This window comes from Microcaecilia unicolor, chromosome 9 (genome assembly GCF_901765095.1).
Source record: "Microcaecilia unicolor chromosome 9, aMicUni1.1, whole genome shotgun sequence".
Classification (NCBI taxonomy): Eukaryota; Metazoa; Chordata; class Amphibia; order Gymnophiona; family Siphonopidae; genus Microcaecilia; species Microcaecilia unicolor.
Genome location: NC_044039.1, coordinates 70,593,944 through 70,616,491, shown reverse-complemented (window position 1 = coordinate 70,616,491; position 22,548 = coordinate 70,593,944). Strand labels below are relative to the sequence as shown.

Below are 22,548 nucleotides of genomic sequence, written 5' to 3'. Positions count from 1 at the left end.
CTTTGGTCTTACGGCCTGGCTATTGAGCGGCAGCGTCTGAGAAAGAAGGGCTTCTCAGACAAGGTCATCGCCACTATGCTGAGAGCGAGGAAGCGCTCTACTTCTACTGCTTATGCCAGGGTTTGGCGTACCTTTGCAGCGTGGTGTGAAGCAGGCTCACTTTCTCCCTTCACTGCCCCAATTTCTTCAGTGTTGGCGTTCCTGCAAGAAGGTCTGGAGAAAGGCCTGTCGCTCAGTTCCCTTAAAGTCCAGGTAGCGGCTCTGACTTGCTTCAGGGGCCGCCTGAAGGGTGTTTCCCTGGCTTCTCAGCCAGATGTGGTGCGCTTTCTCAAGGGAGTTAATCACCTGCGCCCTCCTCTGCACTCTGTGGTGCCTGCATGGAATCTCAATCTGGTGCTAAGAGCATTGCAGAAGCCGCCTTTTGAACCCTTGTCAAGGGCATCTCTGAAAGACCTGATGTTGAAAGCAGTCTTTTTGGTGGCTATCACTTCAGCCAGAAGAGTTTCCGAGCTCCAGGCGCTCTCATGTCGAGAGCCTTTTCTGCAGTTCACTGAGGCAGGAGTGGCTATTCGCACAGTGCCTTCCTTCCTGCCCAAGATTGTTTCTCGCTTCCATGTGAATCAGCAGCTCTGTCTCCCTTCCTTTCGTAGGGAGGACTACCCAGAGGAATACTCTGCTCTCAAATTTCTGGATGTGAGACGAGTCATCATCAGATACTTGGAAGTGACCAATGATTTCCGGAAATCGGATCATCTGTTTGTCCTGTTTGCAGGTCCTCGTAGGGGTCTGCAGGCTGCTAAGCCTACAGTGGCAAGATGGGTCAAGGAAGCCATTGCAGCGGCTTATGTGGCCGCGGGGAAGGTGCCGCCTATCCAGCTGAAGGCTCACTCCACAAGAGCTCAGGCGGCTTCGATGGCAGAGGCCGGTTCCGTCTCCTTGGAAGAGATATGCAAGGCGGCAACTTGGGCTTCGGCCCATACATTCTCCAAGCATTACCGCTTGACTGTGGCTGCTCGGGCGGAGGCCCGGTTTGGAGCTTCAGTGTTGCGGTCAGGGATTTCTATGTCCCGCCCTGGGTGAGTACTGCTTCGGTACATCCCACCAGTCTATGGATTGATCAGCTTGATGATATGGAAGGTAAAATTATGTATCATACCTGATAATTTTCTTTCCATTAATCATAGCTGATCAATCCATAGTCCCTCCCAGATATCTGTACTGTTTATATTCTGGTTGCATTTCAGATTCAAGTTTAGTCTTCAGTTCCTGTTCAGGAAGACTTCGTGTTCAAGTTATTTTTTCACTTGGATTCTTCAAGAGTTGAGACGAGTTTGTGTTACAGTGAGCTGCTGCATTCCTCTCCCCTCCGTTTTACGGGGCTGGATTGAGATTTAAATTCTGCCGGCACTCCCTCCCGCTTCGTGCGGCTGTAGGGCAGCTTTGTACCCCTCCCGCTTCGGCGGTGTTAGGGTCAGTCAGCTCCTCCCGCGGTTGCGGTTGCAGGATAAGCCAGATCCCCCCGCATCGGCGGGTGTGGTGTCCCTCCCCCGCTCCGCGGGGATGAGCTGGACGGATTCCCCTCCCCCACTTGTGTGGGGATGAGCTGGGTTAATTCCCCTCCCCCGTTTCGGCGGTGGTGAGCTGGGCAGAGTGTCCCTTTGTGGGTGTAATTCTCTAAGTGCAGAGTCCTGCGGATGGAGCTTTGATATCGACATACTGAGGAGTTTCCGGCAGCACATGACCACATATAGGGAGGCAAAAGGATTGCTCTCTATCTCCACCTGCTGGTAGATGGACACAACCCACCAGTCTATGGATTGATCAGCTATGATTAATGGAAAGAAAATTATCAGGTATGATACATAATTTTACCATTTTCCATATCTGGATGTCCGGAACTACATGCACTGTAGGTAGGAACATGCAGCTATATGCATTTTGTGTATATGTGAAAAGGTTTGCAATGTTCATACTCATCTATTTAAGGCAAGCTCCGCACGCATCAAAGGCCCGCACGCATAACAACCATTCATGCACGTTATGGACGTCTATGCTTACGACAGTGTCCATGTGCGAGTCGGCCATATGTGGGATGGTAATCCATATATGGAGCTGTGCACGAAACGACGTCCATCACGCAAGGACGTCCATATAAGGCGCTTGTTTTCCAAGAACGCTTATTCACTGAGAACTATGGAGGAGTTCCGTAGGGAGCGCAATTTTAGCAAGGCGGAGAGCCTGCTGCTGGTGCGGCTGTGCCTTAGGCACCGGCACAGGCTCTTCATCCAGCACCACCACCTGCCCCCCAGGATACAGGCAATGAGAGTCTGGACCCAGATAAGGGACAGGCTGGAAAGGTAAGTGTTTGTCGTCGTCCCCCCCCCCTCCCCCACAGTGTTGTGCCTCTGTGCTTTTGGATTTACAAATGAATATCTGTCCTGAAGGCAAGAACGACCATCCCCTGACTCCTGCTGTACAAACATATCTTACAGACAGTTTGGCATTCACAGGGACCTAGAGTCTCTGCGCAGGAGGTTCCGTCGAGTCAGGCGGGAGAGCCCTGACATCAGGGCAGTGCGACGCCACCTGAGGGCTCGACGTAAGTATTCAAAACAGGACACATGCACTCATTTGTAAATGTATTTATTGAATAATGCAAATGTACTGTACAATATCACTTTCCATGTGGCTAATAGGCAACTAGTAAGTCATAACACCTCTGTCCCAGATCAAGGCCTTAGGTTGCAGGTGCCCTCCCATGAGTATGGCTGCAACCTCCAACCAACCTCCTCCGAGATGAATGAGATGACATGCCTCACTTTAGTATCCCCCTTTCTGGGGTGGGTGGATACTGGTAGTCCTGCCCGAGGTCCTACTTTTAGTGGATGTCATTGCCTTATATTAAAGTTATGTGCTAACCCCCCCCCCCCCCCCCCCCCCCAAAAAAAAAAAAAAAATACAATACAAAGAACAAAAACAGGTCAGTATTCACATATCATAATGCAAACATGCTGGGCACCAATGAGTGTGGTCTGCCAACATGTCCTGTGTGTTCTGTGTCAGAGCACCTTCCAGGGTTCCCTGTCATGTCATCTGATGCATCCCAGTCCCCATGGGTATAGGCCACGCCTCACCACACCTTTCCCCATCCCCCGCCTCAGGCCACCCAGCTCCTGCACTATGCAAGCCATGTTGCATGTGCTGATCTCAACTACGATCCTTTTACATATACAGGCCGCCAGCAGCAGCAGGAGGAGGAGGTGGCTGAGGAGGCCGACCAGGAGGAGGAGAATTATAGGAGTGTGTTCAATAATGTGGAAAAGACATTCATTGCATATATTCTTCCCCTCCCCCCCTCCCAGCAACCTTCACAATGGGTGAGCACTTCATAAATGGGGACTTGGGGTGCAGCACATAAAGCGTGGAACCTACCGGGGAGTCCCACAGGCCCAACATGATATGGTCCAGCAACTCCAACAGCAACACAACACAGTACAGCTGTGAAGCAGCACCAATAAGGGCCCTCAACGTCCTCCACTGCACAGCATCCACTAGCAAACCTGGTGAAAATAGAAGTAACAGTTAATGCAAAGCACATCCAGAGAATGGGCAGCCCTTGAACAAGTGGCTAAGAACTATTAGCTTACCTTGAACTTGTGTGGCAAGATTCTAAGCAAGCACCCACCAGCAAGGGAAATGTCACTGATGTGGAAATGGAGTTCAAGGGATGTGGAACACTGCAAACAGAGGTGGCGAGGCCAACCCCCCAGCAGATGACACGAAAAATAAAAACCGTACAAACAAACAGGTGTTGAAACGCATACACCCCCCCCCCCCCCCCCAATGTAAAGAACAATCGGTAAAGTGCAAGCAAACAGCCCGTTTAAAAGGCCAGCACTAAAAGGAATGTAGGTGAGGACGCCCATACGGCTCCGCCCATAATCAGAATCGTGCCCACAACACAGAGCAGCTGGGGACGCTCATAGTACTCCGCCCATAATCGAAATCACGGATGCCCAAATCGCTGGATGAGCTGGGTACGTGTAGGGATTTTGTCCATAATCAAACAATCAACGCCTATCTCAAGGCCGCCCCTTCCCCCTTCAACATGTGCGTCTCTGGCGAGTATTTAGGCGTTTTTCTCCGGATTTTCGAATTGCATTTTTACAATGGCACCGAGGCTGCCTCCGACCCGCAAGGGTAATTTTAGCGATGCCGAAATCGAGCTCCTGGTGCAGGAGATAGACAGGAGACACACATTTCTGTTTGCTCCCACAGGCCAGAGACTCGCTGCTACTACCAAGCAGCGTGAATGGCAGGCGGTCCGGGACCACCTGAATGCAGTCTTCCACAGTGGCAGAGACGTGGAAGACTGCAAACGTAAGTGGCGCAGGCTGAGGCGGGATGTGAGACGGAAGGCTGGTGGGAACCCCCCCAGCACATGACACCGCAAACCTGACGCCCCTGGAGCGGATTGTTCACCGCCTGTTACCCCAGGAGGGCATTCATGGCGTCCCTGGGACCCTTGACACATCAGCACAGCCTGAGGGCACAGGTAGGTTGACCCTTATGAAGCTGGGGTATCTGTTGTGCTGCTGCACTACACTCTGTTTTACACAATTGGGGGACAGGAGGAGGGAGGTAGGAGGTGGGGGGAGTAGTGTCAGCAATGTGTGTATCTGACTGTCTTCAAACCTAGCCTAAAAGGCCACCTTTATGATGCTGCTTTGAACTCCTAACCACTACTCACTTGCTCAAGACCCTTACTCACTGTCCCCACCTTAACAATTCCCTTCGCTCTTAGTTGCCCTGTCTGTCTGTGTGACTTAATTAGAATGTAAGCTCTATTGTGCAGGGACTGTCTCTTCATGTTCACATGTACAGCGCTGCATATGCCTAAAGGATTAGTAGTAATGTGTAGGTTGGCACCGTCTCACAGCTTTGGGGCCCTTCCCCACTCCCTCCTCTTTTCCCATTTCCAAACTCTGCATATATCCTTCCCACACCTCTGTGCTGTAGCCAGCAACGTGGTTCATACACCAGTTGTAGCCAGTCTAGGAAGTCAGTAGTAAAAGAAGACATGCACATATGTCCTTCAGTTACAAAGAAACCCAACAAAAACAAAAAGGATGTGGAAGGACATCTTCAGAGTTGGTGATTGCTGTCCTTCTCTTGGGTCTTCCTCCAGCACCTCTGCCTTTCACATCAGTCTCTCCTGTCCTGGTCTCCAGCTCTGTCCCATGTACAATCACATCTGTGGCTTGCCTGCCAATCCTATTCCTCACCATCTCCTTGCTGGGTCTTCAAGAGTGGGGCCATGTATACGATTGCTGAAAAACAAAAGTGGGATATTTTCACCAACACACTTCCTCCCCCTTTTGCTATGCAGGTGATGACAGCCACTCAGATGAGGCTGGCCCTAGTGGGCTCCAGGCTCAGCAAAGAACTGCAGCAGCAACAGCAACAGTAGCAGCAGAAGAGGTGCTACCTCCACCACCTGCTGCAGCAGCAGCAGCAGCAGCAGAAGAGGCCCTACCTCCACTTCCATCATCTCCATCACTTCCATCACCTGCAGCAGCAGCAGAGCGCATACCTCCAGCTGCACCACCTGCAGCCTTTGCTGATAATGAAGAGGATGGAGAAAGGGGGGGGGTCACCTCCTCGCCAGAGGCTATCGAGCCACAGGAGGCAACTGATGCGTGTGACGACTCAGTTGGTGCACCACAATGTGGAGCTGCATGAATACCGGCGGGAGAAGCTCCAGGTGCAGCGGGAGGTGCTCCAGGTGCAACGGGAGGCGCTCCAGGTGCAGCGGGAGGCGGTAGAGGGCCAACATGCTATGCTGCAGCAACTCCAACAGCTGGAGCATAGCATCGAGGGCCTGCGCTGTGACCTGACACCACCTACTCCAGCCGTGCTGCAGCACCAGGAGCTGGCCTCAACGTCCTCTAGTGGCCAGCAACCAGCGGCTAAATGGAGGACCTTGAGGTCGTCCACCTCCCCAGCCACTGCTGCACCACCCACCAGACCAGCTCCCATTCTGGGTCCTGTGGCCAGGTTGGAGGGCAGCACTACAAGGTGGTCTGACTTTGAAAGGGCAGCTGAGGAAGCAGGTTGCCATCTGCATACTCAGGACAGTGAGAGCAGCTCCTCATCAGAGCACTCTGAAAAGACTTCCCTGCAACACCAGTGGGAGGGGTAGGAGGGGACGGGGCGAGGGGAAGGGAAGAGCCCAGGGGAGGGGTCGTGGAAAGTGATGGGACATGGGGGGAGAGGGGGTGATGGTGGTGGAGGGGTGATGGTGTAGACATATGTGATTGCTATGAATAAATTTCAACTTACTCTCACACAAAACTTGTCTCTATGAGTCGTTGCCTTGCTCTGACCCCCAGCTGGTGTGCGGTCTGCTCTGCTCTGTGGGCAGGAGGTGGAGGGGGCTCCTCATCCTCTTCCTCTGGGGCCTGCTGCTCTGGTGGCTGTGGCTCCTCTGGGAGGGGCTGTCGTCTGCGCAGGGCCAAATTATGGAGCATGCAGCAGGCCACGAAGATCTTGGCCACCTTTTGGGGGCTGTAGAGGAGCTCCCCTCCAGATCGGTCCAGGCACCGGAACCTGTTCTTCAGTAGGCCAAAGGCCCGCTCTATGATGACACGGGTGGTCCGATGCCTGCTGTTGTAGGTCTCCTTTGACCCTGGTTGTGGATGCACCAGGGGGGTCATGGGCCAGCTCCCTGCGGGTAGCCTCTGTCACCTTTGAGGAGAAGCAGAATGAGAAAAATGAGTGTGTATTGTTTGGAGGTGTGTGTGTGGGTTGTGGAGGAGGTCTAGGTTGGGCAGATCCATGCTGCACTTACCTAGGAGCCATCCGCCAGTGATCTCCCCTCGGTCAAACCTGCGGAGGATGCCTGAGTGCTGTAGGATGTAGGCATCATGGGTGGAACCCGGGTACCTGGCACACATGTCTAATATCTCCCCCTGGGCATCACACACAACTTGCATGTTCATTGAATGAAATGCCTTCCTGTTTCTGTAGGTGGCTTTGTGTGCCCGGGGGGGGTCTGAGTGCGACGTGTGTGCAATCAATCACACCTATGACCGAGGGGAATCTAGCTACAGCATAGAAGGCAGCCATGTTGTTGTGCAGGGCCTGGGGGGTGGTGGGGAAGGTGATGTAGTCAGAGGTGTGGGTAAGGAAGGCATCAAGGAAGTGGGTAAGGCAGTTGGAAATGGAAGCCTGGGTGAGCCCCGTGTTGACAGCAAGCACAGACTGGAAACTCCCAGTGGCCAGAACAGAGAGAGCGACAGTGACTTTTAGGTGCACGGGGATGGGGTTGTTCCTGTGGGTCCAGGCCTGTAGGAGTGGTTGGAGCTGGTCACACAGGTGCTGAATGGCTGCCTTATCAAACCTGTACCTAGTGATACACTGGAGGTCAGTGAGGTCAAGGAAAGTGGTGCGGGGCCTGAACACCCTGGGGCGTGAGTATCTCCTACGAGGGGGCATCTCTTCCTCCATCATGTGCATCGCCAGGGCATTTAGTGCGTCCATTGCCTATAAGCTCACTCCCACCACCACAACCACACTGCACTTGCAAGCACTCTCCGACCACACCCTCTAGCCACTCACTGCCAAACACACGCTGCAGCAGTACACAGGACAAACAGAGACTCCAAACAGGTAAGGGAATGACGTATGCATGTGCGAACAGTGAATGGAGAGGGTTTAGGGTGAGGGGAAGGCGTTTGGGGGCTAGAAGGGGTAGGGAAGGATGAAAGGGTAAAACACAAAAGAGGCAGGTGAGGGTAAAGAGGTTCGGACTAGGGCACACACGCAAAGGTAACAGGTACTCCGCTTTCTCTCCAAACAACGATTCAGCTTTCTCTCTCAACAAATATCTCACCACTCTCCAACTACACAAAATCGCTACTTGGCCTATAGACAATTTCCCCCTTCCGCTGGTCGCTTTTATATGAGGTCTACCGAGGAACGCCCATGTTCTGGCACATACGAAACCATTTTGCAAGCCGTAATACGGTACGGACGCCCAACGCGTAACACCGCCCATAATATGCCCACAACACGCCCCCTATGTCACCGGCAGTAGATGGGCGTTTTTGCATTAGGCGCGTCCTTACGGCCCCCTTTCGATTATTGGCTTTGGGCGTCTTTCGTCCATGGGAACGTCCATGTGCCGTTTGTGTCGCTTTTTGTGCGCTTCTAGCGTTCGAAAATAAGCTGGATGGTCTATCTTTGTTGATTTTTTTTCTTGCGACCATTCATTCCACTTATTCAGTCATATGTTAGGGATACAATGCATATGATCAATATATTACAAGATTACGATGGTGCACTTGCAGATACAGTCATGGTAATGATGGCCATTGATTCACTTTATACTAACATTCCGCAACGCTAAGCCTTGATGATCATAGAGGATACCCTTCAAGCCAAGAGAGAACATCGGCATATTACAAACCACCTCTTCTTGACATGTGCAACCATTGCATTAACAAAGAATTATTTTTGTTTTCAGAACACATTTTATCAGCAGGTTAAAGGAACAGCTGTGGGGGCATTGATGGCCCCATACCTAGCTAATCTCTTGGTAGCTAGTTTCGAACAGATACACTTGAATGATATATCAAGATCTATAAAAGATACATTGATGATATTTTTATTCTTTGACATGGTGACATCGATACATTGGAATCGTTCCATATTTGGTTAAGTAGAAAAGACCCTAATCTAAGATTCAAGACACAATATAATTCTTGTGAGATTAATTTTCTTGACTTGACCATCATAAAAGATGATTATCATTTCAGTACATACCTATATAGAAAGCCCAGGGATCAGGATGCTTTTTTAAACTTCACAAGTTATCATAATACCAATCTCAAGAGGAATTTACCACTATGTCAGTTTTCATGCCTTAGACGTATATGTTCTGATTTTGACGATTTCAACGTCCAAGCTAACATCATGTCTCAAAGGTTTATTAACAGGGGTATCATGCACAGCATGTACAGGCTAGTTACAAGAAGGCCCTGGCAGAAGAAGCTTTTTCAAACAAGGAAACCTAGACAAACACTGGACATTCTATGCATAAGTTTTCTTACCTAGCACAACAGATTCAATAAACCATACAACGCCATTGGGATATTCTTGAGGGGCTGGAGTTCTTCAGAAATAAGCAACTCGTCATTGCTTGTTCTAGAGAAAAGAATTTGAAGGAGAGATTGGTACCTTCATCTTTACCTGAACTGAGATCTGGACAAACAAGAGATAAGGGAATATTAAAGTGAGGAAGATAAAATAAGGTTTCTGAACAAGTGAATAAGGGTTAGGGGTTAAAAGCAGCATCAAAAAGGTGGGCTTTTAGCTTAGATTTGAAGACGGCCAGAGATGGAGCTTGACGTACTGGCTCAGGAAGTCTATTCCAGGCATATGGTGCAGCAAGATAAAAGGAACGGAGTCTGGAGTTAGCAGTGGAGGAGAAGGGTGCAGTATTTAATTGTTTCAGCCTTACAATGTGAATCATTTTTCCTGTTTTGCCATTTAGTTTATTGTTTCATGTAGTACTTTGTGAGACCCCGGACGAGGGTCATGGGATGGCCCCGTCAATAACACAGTCGAACAAGATTGTAAACATGAAATAAGTGCTTTTATTAAGTTAAATCTGAGGCCTGTTCCTTCACTGGCCTAGAACAAATGTAAAGTCTCTTATCTTCAGAGGGGAAAAGAGTTTGCATGGACCTGTGGCCTATAGGCCCAAAACACAGTCTGTAACCTGCGACAGCCATGCCCCAAACACAGTTTGTAGTTTCTTTCTCTCTTTGTATTTCCAGGTCTGGTTCCAGCCAGACCTCAGAAAAGGCTCACAATTCTTCGAATGAAAGATTGGCTTACATCAGCCAGATCACTACAGCTAGAAGTGTTCAGTAAAGGCATATGCTGGTGCTTCTTTTTTTCCTTCCCTGGGCCACCTTAGCCTGGCCCTGTCTTTTAAACTCCCAGATATTGACTCTGCCCTCCCCCACTCACTTTCTCCTGGGGAGGGATCAGTAATCTTAAGGTGGCCCAGGCTATTTAGAGAGGAACTTTTCTTAAGGGTGAGGGGCAGTGTTCTATAAACCCCATCACATCCCCTCAGCTCAGCCGTACCTGGTTGAGCACCTGCTATTTCAGAGTCCACCTCCCTCTACAAAAAGTCCGCATTAGTGCTCTCGGCCCGCCCAATGGTTCATCTGATAGTGAAAAGGTTGAAAACTGAGGAATCTCCACATTTACACGTGCATTCAACTCCTTATGTTGTGCCATCCACTACAGGGGTTGGTGGTCAGTGACCAGCAGGAAGTTTCAGCCTAGCAGATAATATTGGAATATTTTCAGGGCCCACTTGACCACCAGAACCTCCTTCTTTATCACTGCATAGTTCTTCTGTCTCGGGACCAGCTTCTGGCTAATGTATGCCACCAGGTGGTCTTCCCTATCCACTTCCTTGGCCTGAACGGCCCCCAGCCCAACCTCTGATGCATCAGTCTGTACAATAAAGTGTCGGTTAATGTCCGGGCTGATAGCACCGGCTCTGAGCAGATAGCCCTCTTCAGAGTTTGGAAGACCACATCCAATTCTTCTGTCCAGTGTATCTTCTCAGGGGCTGCCTGGGAATAAACCGGTGGTAATAGCCCATGATCCCAAGGAAGGCTCGTACTTCTTATGGGGTACTGGCACCCGGGTGATTGCCTCTACTTTCCGGACCTGGGGTTTCATTTGTCCTTTCCCAACTTCTTGGGGTTCGCCGTTAACCCAGCGGTCCACAGACTATCCAGTACTGCTTCTACTTGGATGAGATGGCTCCTCCAATCTTTACTGTAGATGATTATGTCTAAGTAGGCAGCCATGTAGCTGCCATAGGGTTTAAGTTAGCCATCTACAAGGCGTTGGAAGGTAGCTGGAGCTCCATGAAGGCTGAACAGGGGCACTGTGAACTGGAGCAAACCCTGAGGTGTTGAAAAGGCTGTCTTCTCTTTGGTGGTTGGGGTATCTGCCAATATCTCTTGGTCCAGTCCAGGGTTGAAATGAATTGAGCCCCTCTCAGTCGCTCAATGAGTTCATCCACCCTTGGCATTGGATAGGCCTCTAGCTTGGAGACAGCATTCAGCTTCCATAACTCTTCGATAGCTCCCAACTTTATCATTTCAGCAACCTCTTTCACCACCGCTTGCTGCTCAGCTTCTGGGGTTCAGTAGGGATGCTTCTGGACTATCACCCCTGGTTCGGTGATAATATCATGAGTTGACAGGTGGGTCCAGCTCGGCACTTCAGAAAACACATCTTCATTCTGGTGTACCAACTGCTCCATGTCAATCTTCTGCGAGTCTTAGAGCTGGTTGCTGAATGGGGCTTGCAAGGTCCCGGGACCTCCAGCCCAAAGTCGTCCTTTTGAACTAGAGCTGCTGTCATGGGGACCCATTTCTTCAACAAGACCTTCGCCTTGTCCCTCTTGTCTTGTTCTGCCACCTTATAGTTGACAGGTCCGGTCCTTTCCACAGCTTCACAAGAACCTTTTACTTACATAACAGCTTATGTTCAAAAGAGGGTAAAAGGACTAGGACTCTATCCTCTGGCTGGAAGGTTCCTTGAACTGCCTTCTGAGTTCATTTTCCCATGCTTTTCAAACCACATCCAGGAATCCTCTCTGTCTTCTCCCGTATAATGGAGAGAATCCTGTTGAACACAGGGACACTTCCAGGATTGTGAACAGTATGTATGGGTGTAGAGAATCCCAGTTTTTCCCATCTGTGGTCATGCCCTTTTTCAGCATCTGTTTCAGCATCTTATTGAAGTGTTACACCAGACTGTCTGTGAATGATATACCACTGTCCGTAAAATTTTCACTTTGATCAAGGCACACGCTTGCTTCATAACTCTGGACATAAAGGTAGTACCTTGGTCTATCGGGATTCTCATCTGGGAGACTTTCCACAACACATTAGCTACTGTGGTGATTTTAATGTTCTGCAACACATTGGCTTCTGGATAGTGAGTGGTGAAATCCAAAATAACAAAGATGGGGGGTCAACAAGGGGCAAATGGAACCCTTGCGGGACTACTTAACTGGCAGGTTGGGCTGGACTGGCAAAAGAGCTCCACTTGCTTAAATATCCCTGGCCAGAAAAACCATGCTAAAATCCATTCCTGGGTCTTCTTCTCTCTTAGGTGACCACCTAGCAGGTGACTGTGGGCTAGCTGCATGACTTACCAATGTTAGAGCTAGGGTACTATCGGCTGTTCTACTTCTTCCCCCTCCAGGGTTCCCTTGGCCACCCGATACAGCAAATCATTCCTTATCACAAAATAGTGGTGCTACCGTAGCAGGCTTTTGGTTGCCCACAGGATTCCCATCCACTGCAGCAATCCTAGCTCGAGCTGCCCTAAGGGACTCATCCTCTGACTGAGCCCTTTTGAAATTCCCTGTAGCTTCCTCACTACTCCATTTGGTTAGACTGTCCAAAGAGTTGGGGGTCGTCTGACCCATCATCTTCCTCCTGCTCTGTATCTTTGTCTATGGTAGCTCGTAGATTCAGAGAACACTGCAGTTTCTCTAACCGCTGCTGGAGACGGGGTTTTGATAAATAAATCAGATTCCTCCAGTGGGAAGATCTTAGGAAAAGACTCCTCTTCCTTCTTTGAACCCTCGATCAGCCAGGCCCATATGGTGCTGAAATTGGGGAAATCCTGGCCCAAAACCACTGGGTAAGGTAGCCAAGGCAAGACCTCTACTTCTTGATGAGTTTGCCCCACAGGTGTTTATAGGACACTTTTGTTGTTGGATAAGTGTCTCTGGTCCTCATGTACACAGGCCAGAGTCACAATTCGCTCGTAATTCAGTTGTGACCAGTTGAGTACTTCTCTCCAGACAAGAGTCTTGACACTGCCAGAATCTACTAATGCTTGGTTCAGGTGTCCTCCTAGCTCCACCTGTAATACACAATTTCTATTTCCTGGCTGGGCAGCTTCCACAAAATTGCATTTGAGTGGTTATCAAATTCACATCCATAGCCCCTTCCAGTATATCTGGATAGTCTCTTGCTAAATGGCCTCTTCCTCAACACTTGAAACAAGTGGGGGAGTGTGATTCCCACGATCAGAGAAAAGTGTCGTGCTAGATTCATGGGGATGAGGGCTTCCATTGCTGTGACCTCTTCCCTAGAGACCCTGGTCTGAAGTGTGGTCTCTGATCCCTCAGAGTGGCCAGTTCTTTTTTTTTTTTTCTTTTTTCCTTACAGGACTTCCAGGTCGCTTCTTCTCTTTATCTAGTTCTGACTCTGGAAGTGCTTGATAAGGTTCACAAGATTAAGTTTGAATTCTCAACCAAGTCACCTCCACCTTTCCATCCCTCAGTCCATTCTTTCAACCCCTGCCTTCTTTCTTTTCTGAAATCCCTGAAGAGGAAACTGCACATTTTTTTCCTCCTCCAAACTAACTACTATCTCTCCTACTGTCATCCTATCTGTCATATCCTCAATCTTTCACTTTCCACTGCAACTGTTCCTGCCTTCAAACATACCGTACATGTACATAAGTAGTGCCATTCTGGGAAAGGCCAAAGGTCCATCAAGCATCCTGTTTCCAACAGTGGCTAATCCAGGTCACAAATACCTGGCAAGATCCCAAAAATGTACAAAGCATTTTATTCTTCTTATCCCAGAAATAGTGGATTTTCCCCAAGTCCATTTAATAATGGTCTATGGACTGTTCCTTTAGGAAGCCGTCCAAACCTTTTTTTAAACTCCGCTAAGCTAACCGCCTTTACCACATTCTCTGGCAACAAATTCCAGAGTTTAATTACACGTTGAGTGAAGAAAAATTTTTTCCAATTCGTTTTAAATGTACTACATTGTAGCTTCATCGCATGCCCCTAGTCCTAGCATTTTTGGAAAGCATCTGTTTACGCTTTCCAAAAATGCTAGGACTAGGGGCATGCGATGAAGCTACAATGTAGTACATTTAAAACGAATTGGAAAAAATTTTTCTTCACATCTACCCATTCAACTCCACTCATTATTTTATAGACCTCTATCATATCTCCCCTCAGCTGCCTTTTCTCCAAGCTAAAGAGCCCTAACTGCTTTAGCCTTTCCTCATAGGGAAGTCGTCCCATCCCCTTTATCATTTTCCTCGCCCTTCTCTGCACCTTTTCTAATTCCACTATATCTTTTTTGAGATGCGGCGACCAGAATTGAACACAATATTCGAGGTGCGGTCGCACCATGGAGCGATACAAAGGCATTATAACATCCTCATTTTTGTTTTCCATTCCTTTCCTAATAATACCTAACATTCTATTTGCTTTCTTAGCTGCAGCAGCATACTGAGCAGAAGGTTTCAACGTATCATCAACGACGACACCTAGATTCCTTTCTTGGTCCGTGACTCCTGATGTGGAACCTTTCATGACGTAGCTATAATTCGGGTTCCTCTTTCCCACATGCATCATTTTGCACTTGCTCACATTAAACGTCATCTGCCATTTAGACACCCAGTCTGTCAGTCTCGTAAGGTCCTCTTATAATTTTGTGTTATCAGCAAATTTAATTATTTCACTAGTTACTCACATATCTAGGTCATTTATAAATATGTTAAAAAGCAGCGGTCCCAGCACAGACCCCTGGGGAACCCCACTAACTACCCTTCTCCATCGAGAATACTGACCCTACTCTCTCTTTTCTATCTTTTAACCAGTTTTTAATCCACATTAGAACACTACCTCCTATCCCATGACTCTGTAATTTCTTCTGGAGTCTTTCATGAAGTACTTTGTCAAACGCCTTCTGAAAATCCAGATGCACAATATCAACTGGTTCACCTTTATCCACATGTTTGTTCACCCCATCAAAGAAATGTAGTAGATTGGTGGGCAAGATTTCCCTTCACTAAATCCATGTTGACTTTGTCTCATTAATCCATGCTTTTGAATATGCTCTGTAATTTTGTTCTTAATAATAGTCTCTACGATTTTGCCCGTCACCAATGTCAGACTCACTGGTCTGTAATTTCCCGGATCTCCTCTGGAACCTTTTTTAAAAATCAGCATTACATTGGCCACCCTGCAGACTTCCGGTACCATGCTCGATTTTAAGGTAAATTACATATTACTCCGCAAGTTCCTTTTTCAGTTCTATCAGTACTCTGGGATGAATCCATCCGGTCCAGGAGATTTGCTACTCTTCAGTTTTGTAGAACTGCCCCATTACATCCTCCAGATTTACAGAGAATTCATTAAGTTTCTCCGACTCATACGCTTCGAATACCATTTCTGGCACCAGTATCCCACCCAAATCTTCCTCTGTGAAGAATGAAGCAAAGAATTCATTTAATCTCTCCACTACGGCTTTGTCTTCCCTGATCGCCCCTTTTACTCCTCGGTCATCGAGCGGTCTGTTATGTCTGGGAATGTGAGCCCTTGTGCCCCGACTGAGCACGGTGAAGATGGAGTGACACCGCACTCGGTCAGGCAGCCAGACAACCCCTAGCTTCACCTGGGAAGCGACCGCCGTTCCCCGGGAGTTGAGCCCCCAGGTGCAGGCGGCCACCAGGACTTCCGGAACCGGCGGGTTGCACAGCCACTGACCCAACAGGCAGGGAGAGCAGACACAGTCCAGGAGCAAAGGAATCAGCAGCGCAGCGAATAGTCAGAGAAACAGCCCGAGGTCTAGGCAGGCAGCAACACAGCGCATAGTCAGGCAACAATCCAGGGTCTGGTACACAGGAATCACAGGTACAAAGGTAGCCGGCTGTAGAACACAGACGTAGACCACGACCTCTAAGCACTAGAAGCCGAAGCAAACTGATGACCGTGGTCAGTTCTTAAATAGGCCTCTCATCAGGAGATCCCTTCCACAGCTGTCTTCAAGATGACTGCCCCCACCAGAGACGTCCTCAAGCCCAAATATGGACTTCCTTCCTGGGGCTGCCCAGCTCCAAGATGGCCGTCTTCAGAGACTGATCAAATGCCCCTCTCACGATGGCCGCCCCTCAAATGAACCTTCCAAGATGGCTGTCCTCAGGGACTGATCAAATGCACCTCTCAAGATGGCCGCCCCTCAACTGAACCTTCCAAGATGGCCGCCGCCAGAAGCAGCCAGGTGGGAGTGTAACAGAATGTAAAAGTACCCCCTCCGGAAACATCTCCCCCTCACCGGTTCGGTCCGGGCTTATAAGGATGACGAGCGTGGAACTCCCGGATCAGTTCTGGAGGATGAACATTGTCCGCCGGCTCCCAGGAGTTGTTCTCTGGACCAAAATGCTTCCAAGCCAGGAGATAGAACAGCTTCCGTCCACGCCGCTTGGAGTCCAGGATGTGATCCACCTCATACTCTGGATCCGGATCACTCTCAGGCATGGCCCCCTTCTAGGGTTCAGGATGCCACTTGGACCTGCGGAAAGGTTTCAGGAGAGAGACATGAAAAGCATTGTGCACCCAGAGTTGGCTAGGTAGGTGCAACCGGTAAGTCACTGCTCCTATCCTGGAGCGTACAGCAAAAGGTCCAATGAACCGTGGGGCAAACTTTAGAGATGGGAGCCGCAGTCTCAGGTACCTGGTGCTCAACCATACCTTCTCTCCCGGCAGGAACGTGGGAGCCGCCTGTCTCCTATGGTCGTAGATCTCCTTGGCCTTGACCGCAGCTTGTCACAACTGCTCCTGGACCTTCTTCCACACATCTTGGAGAACGGACCGTGGGCTGCACCTGCAGTGGAATCTACATTTTCAAGTAGATTATTAGATTTCACCAGGGCGCTATTGGTGGCCTTCCACACCTCAGTTCTCTTGACACATTCCTAAATCACACCCTCCTGTTTTCCCAAATCATCCTCAAAATAAAAAATGTTTCCCCACTGTTTCTTCTGAAAGTTTACACAATTGTGAAAGAAATTCAGAAAAAGCACTTCTATCTGCAAAAAAAAAAAAAAAAAAATGTGTGCTTCTTCTGTGTACCAGCATGAGTTCTGCACTCAGCTCTTGGTAAGAGACTGTTGACACTGGGTGGAAGGGAAATTAGCAGATGACATGAAAATGGGCCTTTTCAGTGGTTGCTTTATTAAGAGAAATTATTTGTAAGGACATTGTATTAGTGTTCGTGTGCGAGCAAGCTGAACTCCTATGTGTGTAGGAATAATATAGAAAGGTATGAGTACCATAGATGTTATGGCTCATACATACTAACATAGGAATATAAATCTTTGTTTCACAATTCTGATAATGACACTAGTGATATCCAATATTGTGTAACATGTCAGCTATTGTGTAGCTTACAAAATGACAAGTTTTACAGCAAACATAATATCAGTATTCTTACACTTATCACATAATGGGCAGGGACTCGGTAAATGGTTCTGAAAAGTTAGCACTGGGAAAAATTTGTGCTCATCGCTATTCTACAATGAGCGCTTTGGGCTGAATGCTCTACATAGAATAGCACTTAGTGTGTATTCCAGCATCCAACTTTGGGCATGAAGACAAAGCAACTGAAATCTGGTGTAACACTCCATGTAATTCTTTGGAATGCCCCTCACATAGCCATGCCCCCTTTTGGATTGTGCACAAGAGGATTTGAGCGTGGTTCTTTATAGAATTGTGCACAGCCAGATCTACACACAAATCCAAATTAGAGATAGTTAATAATATTTGATTAACAGCCAATTATTGATGATGGCGCATTATTTGTTCACAGAACACAGGATCGCACACAAATTTGAGCGCCATTTATAGAATCTGGGAAATGTGTGTACTTACCGATTCCCATTAAAGGGATCTCTTTCTCTCTCCCCTCCTTTTTCTGAATGAAATTCTCTCTGCTGTTGGCTGGGGTCTTTTCCTCCATGGCAGATCCTTCTGGTCCCTCTGCTGTAGGCTGAAGTTCTCTTTCCATTGGCTGATGTCCAGGAAATGCCTTATTATATGGGGCTTATGTCAATAGGCCTGTCATTTGCTGTAGTTAGATAAAAGTAGGTGTAGTTCCTTGTTGGCACTTTATGATTGGTCCATACCTTAAAGAGAGAGTGGCCTGACCATATCCATGGTCTCAGCATCTGTTGTTGTGCAGAGTGCAGCTTGTTATGTACCTCCTCTAGCACATCAGAAAAAGTCCACTGAAGTGGAGGAACACAGGAACCCACAAGAGAGCACAGACACAGGAAAGGAGTGGGAGACGGACACTGGTTCTTCACAAGACTATGGGACACCAAATCATCAAAAAGACAACCATTATTGATGACTGAAGACTCGACATGGCACTGTGTTTTGGCTTAAAGTGCCTGCTTCAGGAGTCTTGTGATAAATGTGTGATGCAAATATCTCTGAATAGAATGAATCAAAGGAGGCAGCAGAAACCTGGTCATAAAAATAGATCTATGTAGAAGTGTTTTTGAAAATTCAATTTCAGAAACGCTTCAACAGAGTTCTTTTTTAAGCAAGTAACAATTTTTGTTAAGATAAATGAACAGGAGACTCTCCTGCTTATAATCGAAAGAGAAAAACTCCTATATTGCGACCCAAATCGGGAGATGGGCGTCTTTCTCCCATGGGCGCCCAAATCGGTATAATCGAAAGCTGATTTTGGGCGTTTCCAACTGCAATCCGTCGCGGAAACGGGTAAAGTTGACAGGGGCGTGTCGGAGGCGTGGTGAAGGTGGAACTGGGGCGTGGTTATCGGCCGAGGAGAGATGGGCGTCTTTAGCTGATAATCGAAAAAAAAAAAAGGCGATTTTGGGTCACTTTTTTTTAACTCTTTTTTTTCACGAACAAGTCCCAAAAAAGTGCACCAACTGCCCAGATGACCACCGGAGGGAATCGGGGATCACCTCCCTGGATTCCCCCAGTGGTCACTAACCCCCTCCCACCAAAAAAAACCCACTTTAAAAACTTTTTTCCAGCCTTTATGCCAGTCTCAAATACCGTACCCACCTCGATGACAGCAGAATGTGTTCTATCCTCTGACAGCCTTTCCGTGGTTCTGATGTGGCTCTTGGGTGAGTGTGACACCTTTTCTGTTTAAGGGCACTGCAGAGTCACATCAGCAATGCATTGTGGTGGGTGTAGGGTATTGGGCTCCGTGATTCCACTAGCTTGTGTTACATGCTCACGATGTTGGTAGTTGGTAGGCTCTACTCCCATGGTGCTTTTCCCTCTGCTTACTGGGTCAGAGTGTGCCCTGTTTTGTTTCCGGTAGTTCATGAGGTAGTGGCCATTTTTGTAAGCCAGTTTTAGATCCCTTTCACGTGTTAGCCACGTTACAGAACTTAGTTCTTACCTTGAATGTGGCTGAAAGATGGCATTGTACAGCATTCTGCCAGCTCTGACCTACTGCTCATCTCAGTACCAGGGAGACTCGTTGCCAGTGGGGCACAACCTCTGATCTGCAGTTAACTGTGAGTAAAGGCGGTTATTCCAATAAAGGACGTTTTTGGAGAGATTAGTCTTCAGGTGTCAACTGGTGTGCCAATATTATATAGCAGCAACAAGTCCTAGTGGCCTGCGTGTATGCAGGTCCCTGGAGCATTTTTAGTGGGTACCACAGTGCACTTCAGCCAGGTGGACCCAGGCCCATCCCCCCCCCCCACCTGTAACACTTGTGCTGGTAAATGGGAGGTCTTCAAAACCCACTGTACCTATATGTAGGTGCCCCCTTCATCCCTAAGAGCTATGGTAGTGTTGTACGTTTGTGGGTAGTGGGTTTTGGGGGAGGGGGGGTTGGGTGCTCAGCACCCGTGGTAAGGGAGCTATGCATGTGAGAGCTTTTTCTGAAGTCCACCGCACTGACCTCTAGGGTGCCCAGTTGGTGTCCTGGCATATCAGGGGGGCCAGTGTACTACGAATCCTGGCCCCTCCCATGACCAAATGGCTTGGATTAGGACGTTTTTGAGCTGGGCGTTTTTAGTTTCCATTATCGCTAAAAAAAACAAACGCCCAGCTCAAAAACGTCCATTTTTTCGATAATACGGTCTGTCCCGCCTCTTCACGTACCTGTTTTCAGACATAGACGCCCATGGAGATATGCGTTCGATTATGCCCCTCTCTACCTCCAAGTCTACTACTCATGGCTCTTTGCAGACTTTCTGGTTTGGCTTTTCTCTCCTTATTATACATATCTTCTTTTTGAGGTTCTAGGAAATAAGTAATCAAAGCAGATCATGGATTTTGCTAGATTTGGCCAACAGATTTAATCCAGTCCTGGGTTTACCCCATTGCATGCAGTTCTGATTTTCCCACTGCATTCCCTAAAAAAAAAAAAAAAAGCAAGACTCCAAGTCTCTGGATGCAAATGGGGTAAATCCCGGACTGGATCAACCCTATTGAGTGAATCTGGATCCAGGTGGCAGCCTTATCCAATAGGGGTTTGTGGGGGAAGCAAAGAGCAAATGTCTTAATATCCCTATGGGTCTCATGAATAATGAGATCAGTATCCCTCAAGGCCTTATTGCATAGAAACTGGATTATAGATTATTCATTGAGTGTGGCTCATATTACAGAAACCTGGATTGTTTCAGTGGGATTTGTTTGACTTAGAATTGTAGGGTATTAAGGAAGAAGCAGGAGGTTTGGCAGTCATCTACAAGCAATCTTTATATTTCCGCTTTGACCTCATCTATGTAAAGATGGTGTATTACATGAGTGAATAAACATAAACATTTGATAGAACTGAAAACCCCAAATATTGATCCAGTTAAGTATATTTTGTTTACAAGTCCCTGTTACCTTAATTTTATTAGTGTTAAGAAGACCTCCAGTACCAGATGACAAGTGGTTTGATGGGTGACCATTTTGATTTCATGGTTACTTTGAGCATATCATGCTATAATAGTTTGGGGAGATTTTGATATTCCATTGAAACAAATTGCATATTTGTCTCAATGCAATTTTTTTTAATATACCGAAAGATAAAGGTGTTATACAGATAATCAAGGGTTCTGCCTATAATCAAGCTGATACTAATATTTTATTTTAGAATATCATGCTTCACAACTCAAATCTCAATATTCTTTAAAATAACGTACATAGGTAGTTTGATTCTGGAATTAAGTGAGTCTATTTGTAATGCCACATTTTATAACTATCACTTCTTTTAAATCTTTTTTGGTAAAGATGGAAGATGAAGTATTTAAGGAATTCTGTGAAGAGATTGGTATACAAAACATTCGAGAATATGAAAATGAATATATAAAAGAACAGCAGGAAATTGACAGAAAACGGTAATTTTATATTGAAACTTAAACTAACTTGCATGTCCAAAATATTATATCTAATATTGACTCTCTTGGTTTTATTTTATCCCTGACTTCTTTGAGCATCCAACTCATTTAAAAGGGCTTTGATTAGGATGTGGTGACATAAAACTTAAGTTTGTAATTATTTGGGGGTTTTCCATGATTTTCATATTATTGCTCCAGCCTTGGATCAGGAGCCACAACCATAGTTCACTAAAAAAGCTCTGGTTTTAATGTGAATCATAAGTCTGGTTATTAGTATCCTGCCCGCAAAGGCTGTGAAACCTGTCTCTGCAGTATCCACAGCCCAGCCTGAAAAGCAAAAGCTGGGCCCAGGAATTACCTATGTCTTTCACATGGCAGAATATGACACTTTACCCTGAGTTACTGTGCTGGTGCCAACTTTTTTCCTTTAAAATATATAGTGTAACTACATGAGCAAAAGAAGACAATCAGGGGTCCAACACATATATGTGAGAATCAGTGTGGTGCATGATATACTTATGCAATAAAAAGCAGTAATACCTATATTGAACTACTAATACCACCACTGCTTTGGTGCCGAGCGAGCCAAACAAGTTTGGTGCCAAAGCAGTGATGTTAAAACATCACTACCGGTTCAATAAAGGCATTACTGCTTTTAATTGCATAAGGGTATCATGCGCTGCATCAGTTGTTGGATCCTTGATGCAGGCCAGTAGGCCGAAGCACAGCCTATGTTGGGTCCTTTGTTATTTTAATAGGAGTACAATTTTAAACAGATTTGATCACACACTTCTTAGTTTGGACATTACTTTCAAGAGTCAGACCTCTCCTGGAAGACAGATCAGGACCTCTCAGCTGAGGAGTCCTATGGCATTCCATCTGGCGCTGAAATCTTTTGTTCAGTGTGCTGCAGCAGCCAAAAAAGCAAACAGGATGCTAGGATTTATTAGGAAAGGGATGGTGAATAAGACCAAGAATACCATATTGCCTCTGTATCCCTCCATTGTGCGACCTCACCTTGAGTATTGCGTTCAGTTCTGGTTGCTGTATCTCAAAAAAGATATAGCAGAATTAGAAAAGGTTCAAAGAAGAGCGGCCAGAATGATAAAGGAGATGGAACTCCTCTCAATATGAGGAAAGGATAAAGAGGTAAGGGCTGTTCAGCTTGGAAAAGAGATGGCTGAGGGGGATATGATTGAGGTTTGTAAATTCCTGAATGGTGCAGAATGAGTAGAAGTGAATCTACTTTTTACTATTTCAAAAAGTACAAAGATTAGGGGACACTCAATGAAGTTACAT

General features: G+C 47.2%; 1 protein-coding gene across 1 annotated transcript in view; it reads left to right on the top strand.

Annotated features, from left to right (window-relative positions):
• The window catches only part of SMC1B (structural maintenance of chromosomes 1B), a 1,336,696-nt gene that overhangs the window by 728,152 nt on the left and 585,996 nt on the right, over positions 1–22,548 (top strand). Inside the window, exon 15 of the mRNA XM_030213853.1 lies at positions 21,143–21,249. Coding sequence (XP_030069713.1) covers positions 21,143–21,249 — 107 coding nt within the window. The remainder of the gene's footprint in view (positions 1–21,142; positions 21,250–22,548) is intronic.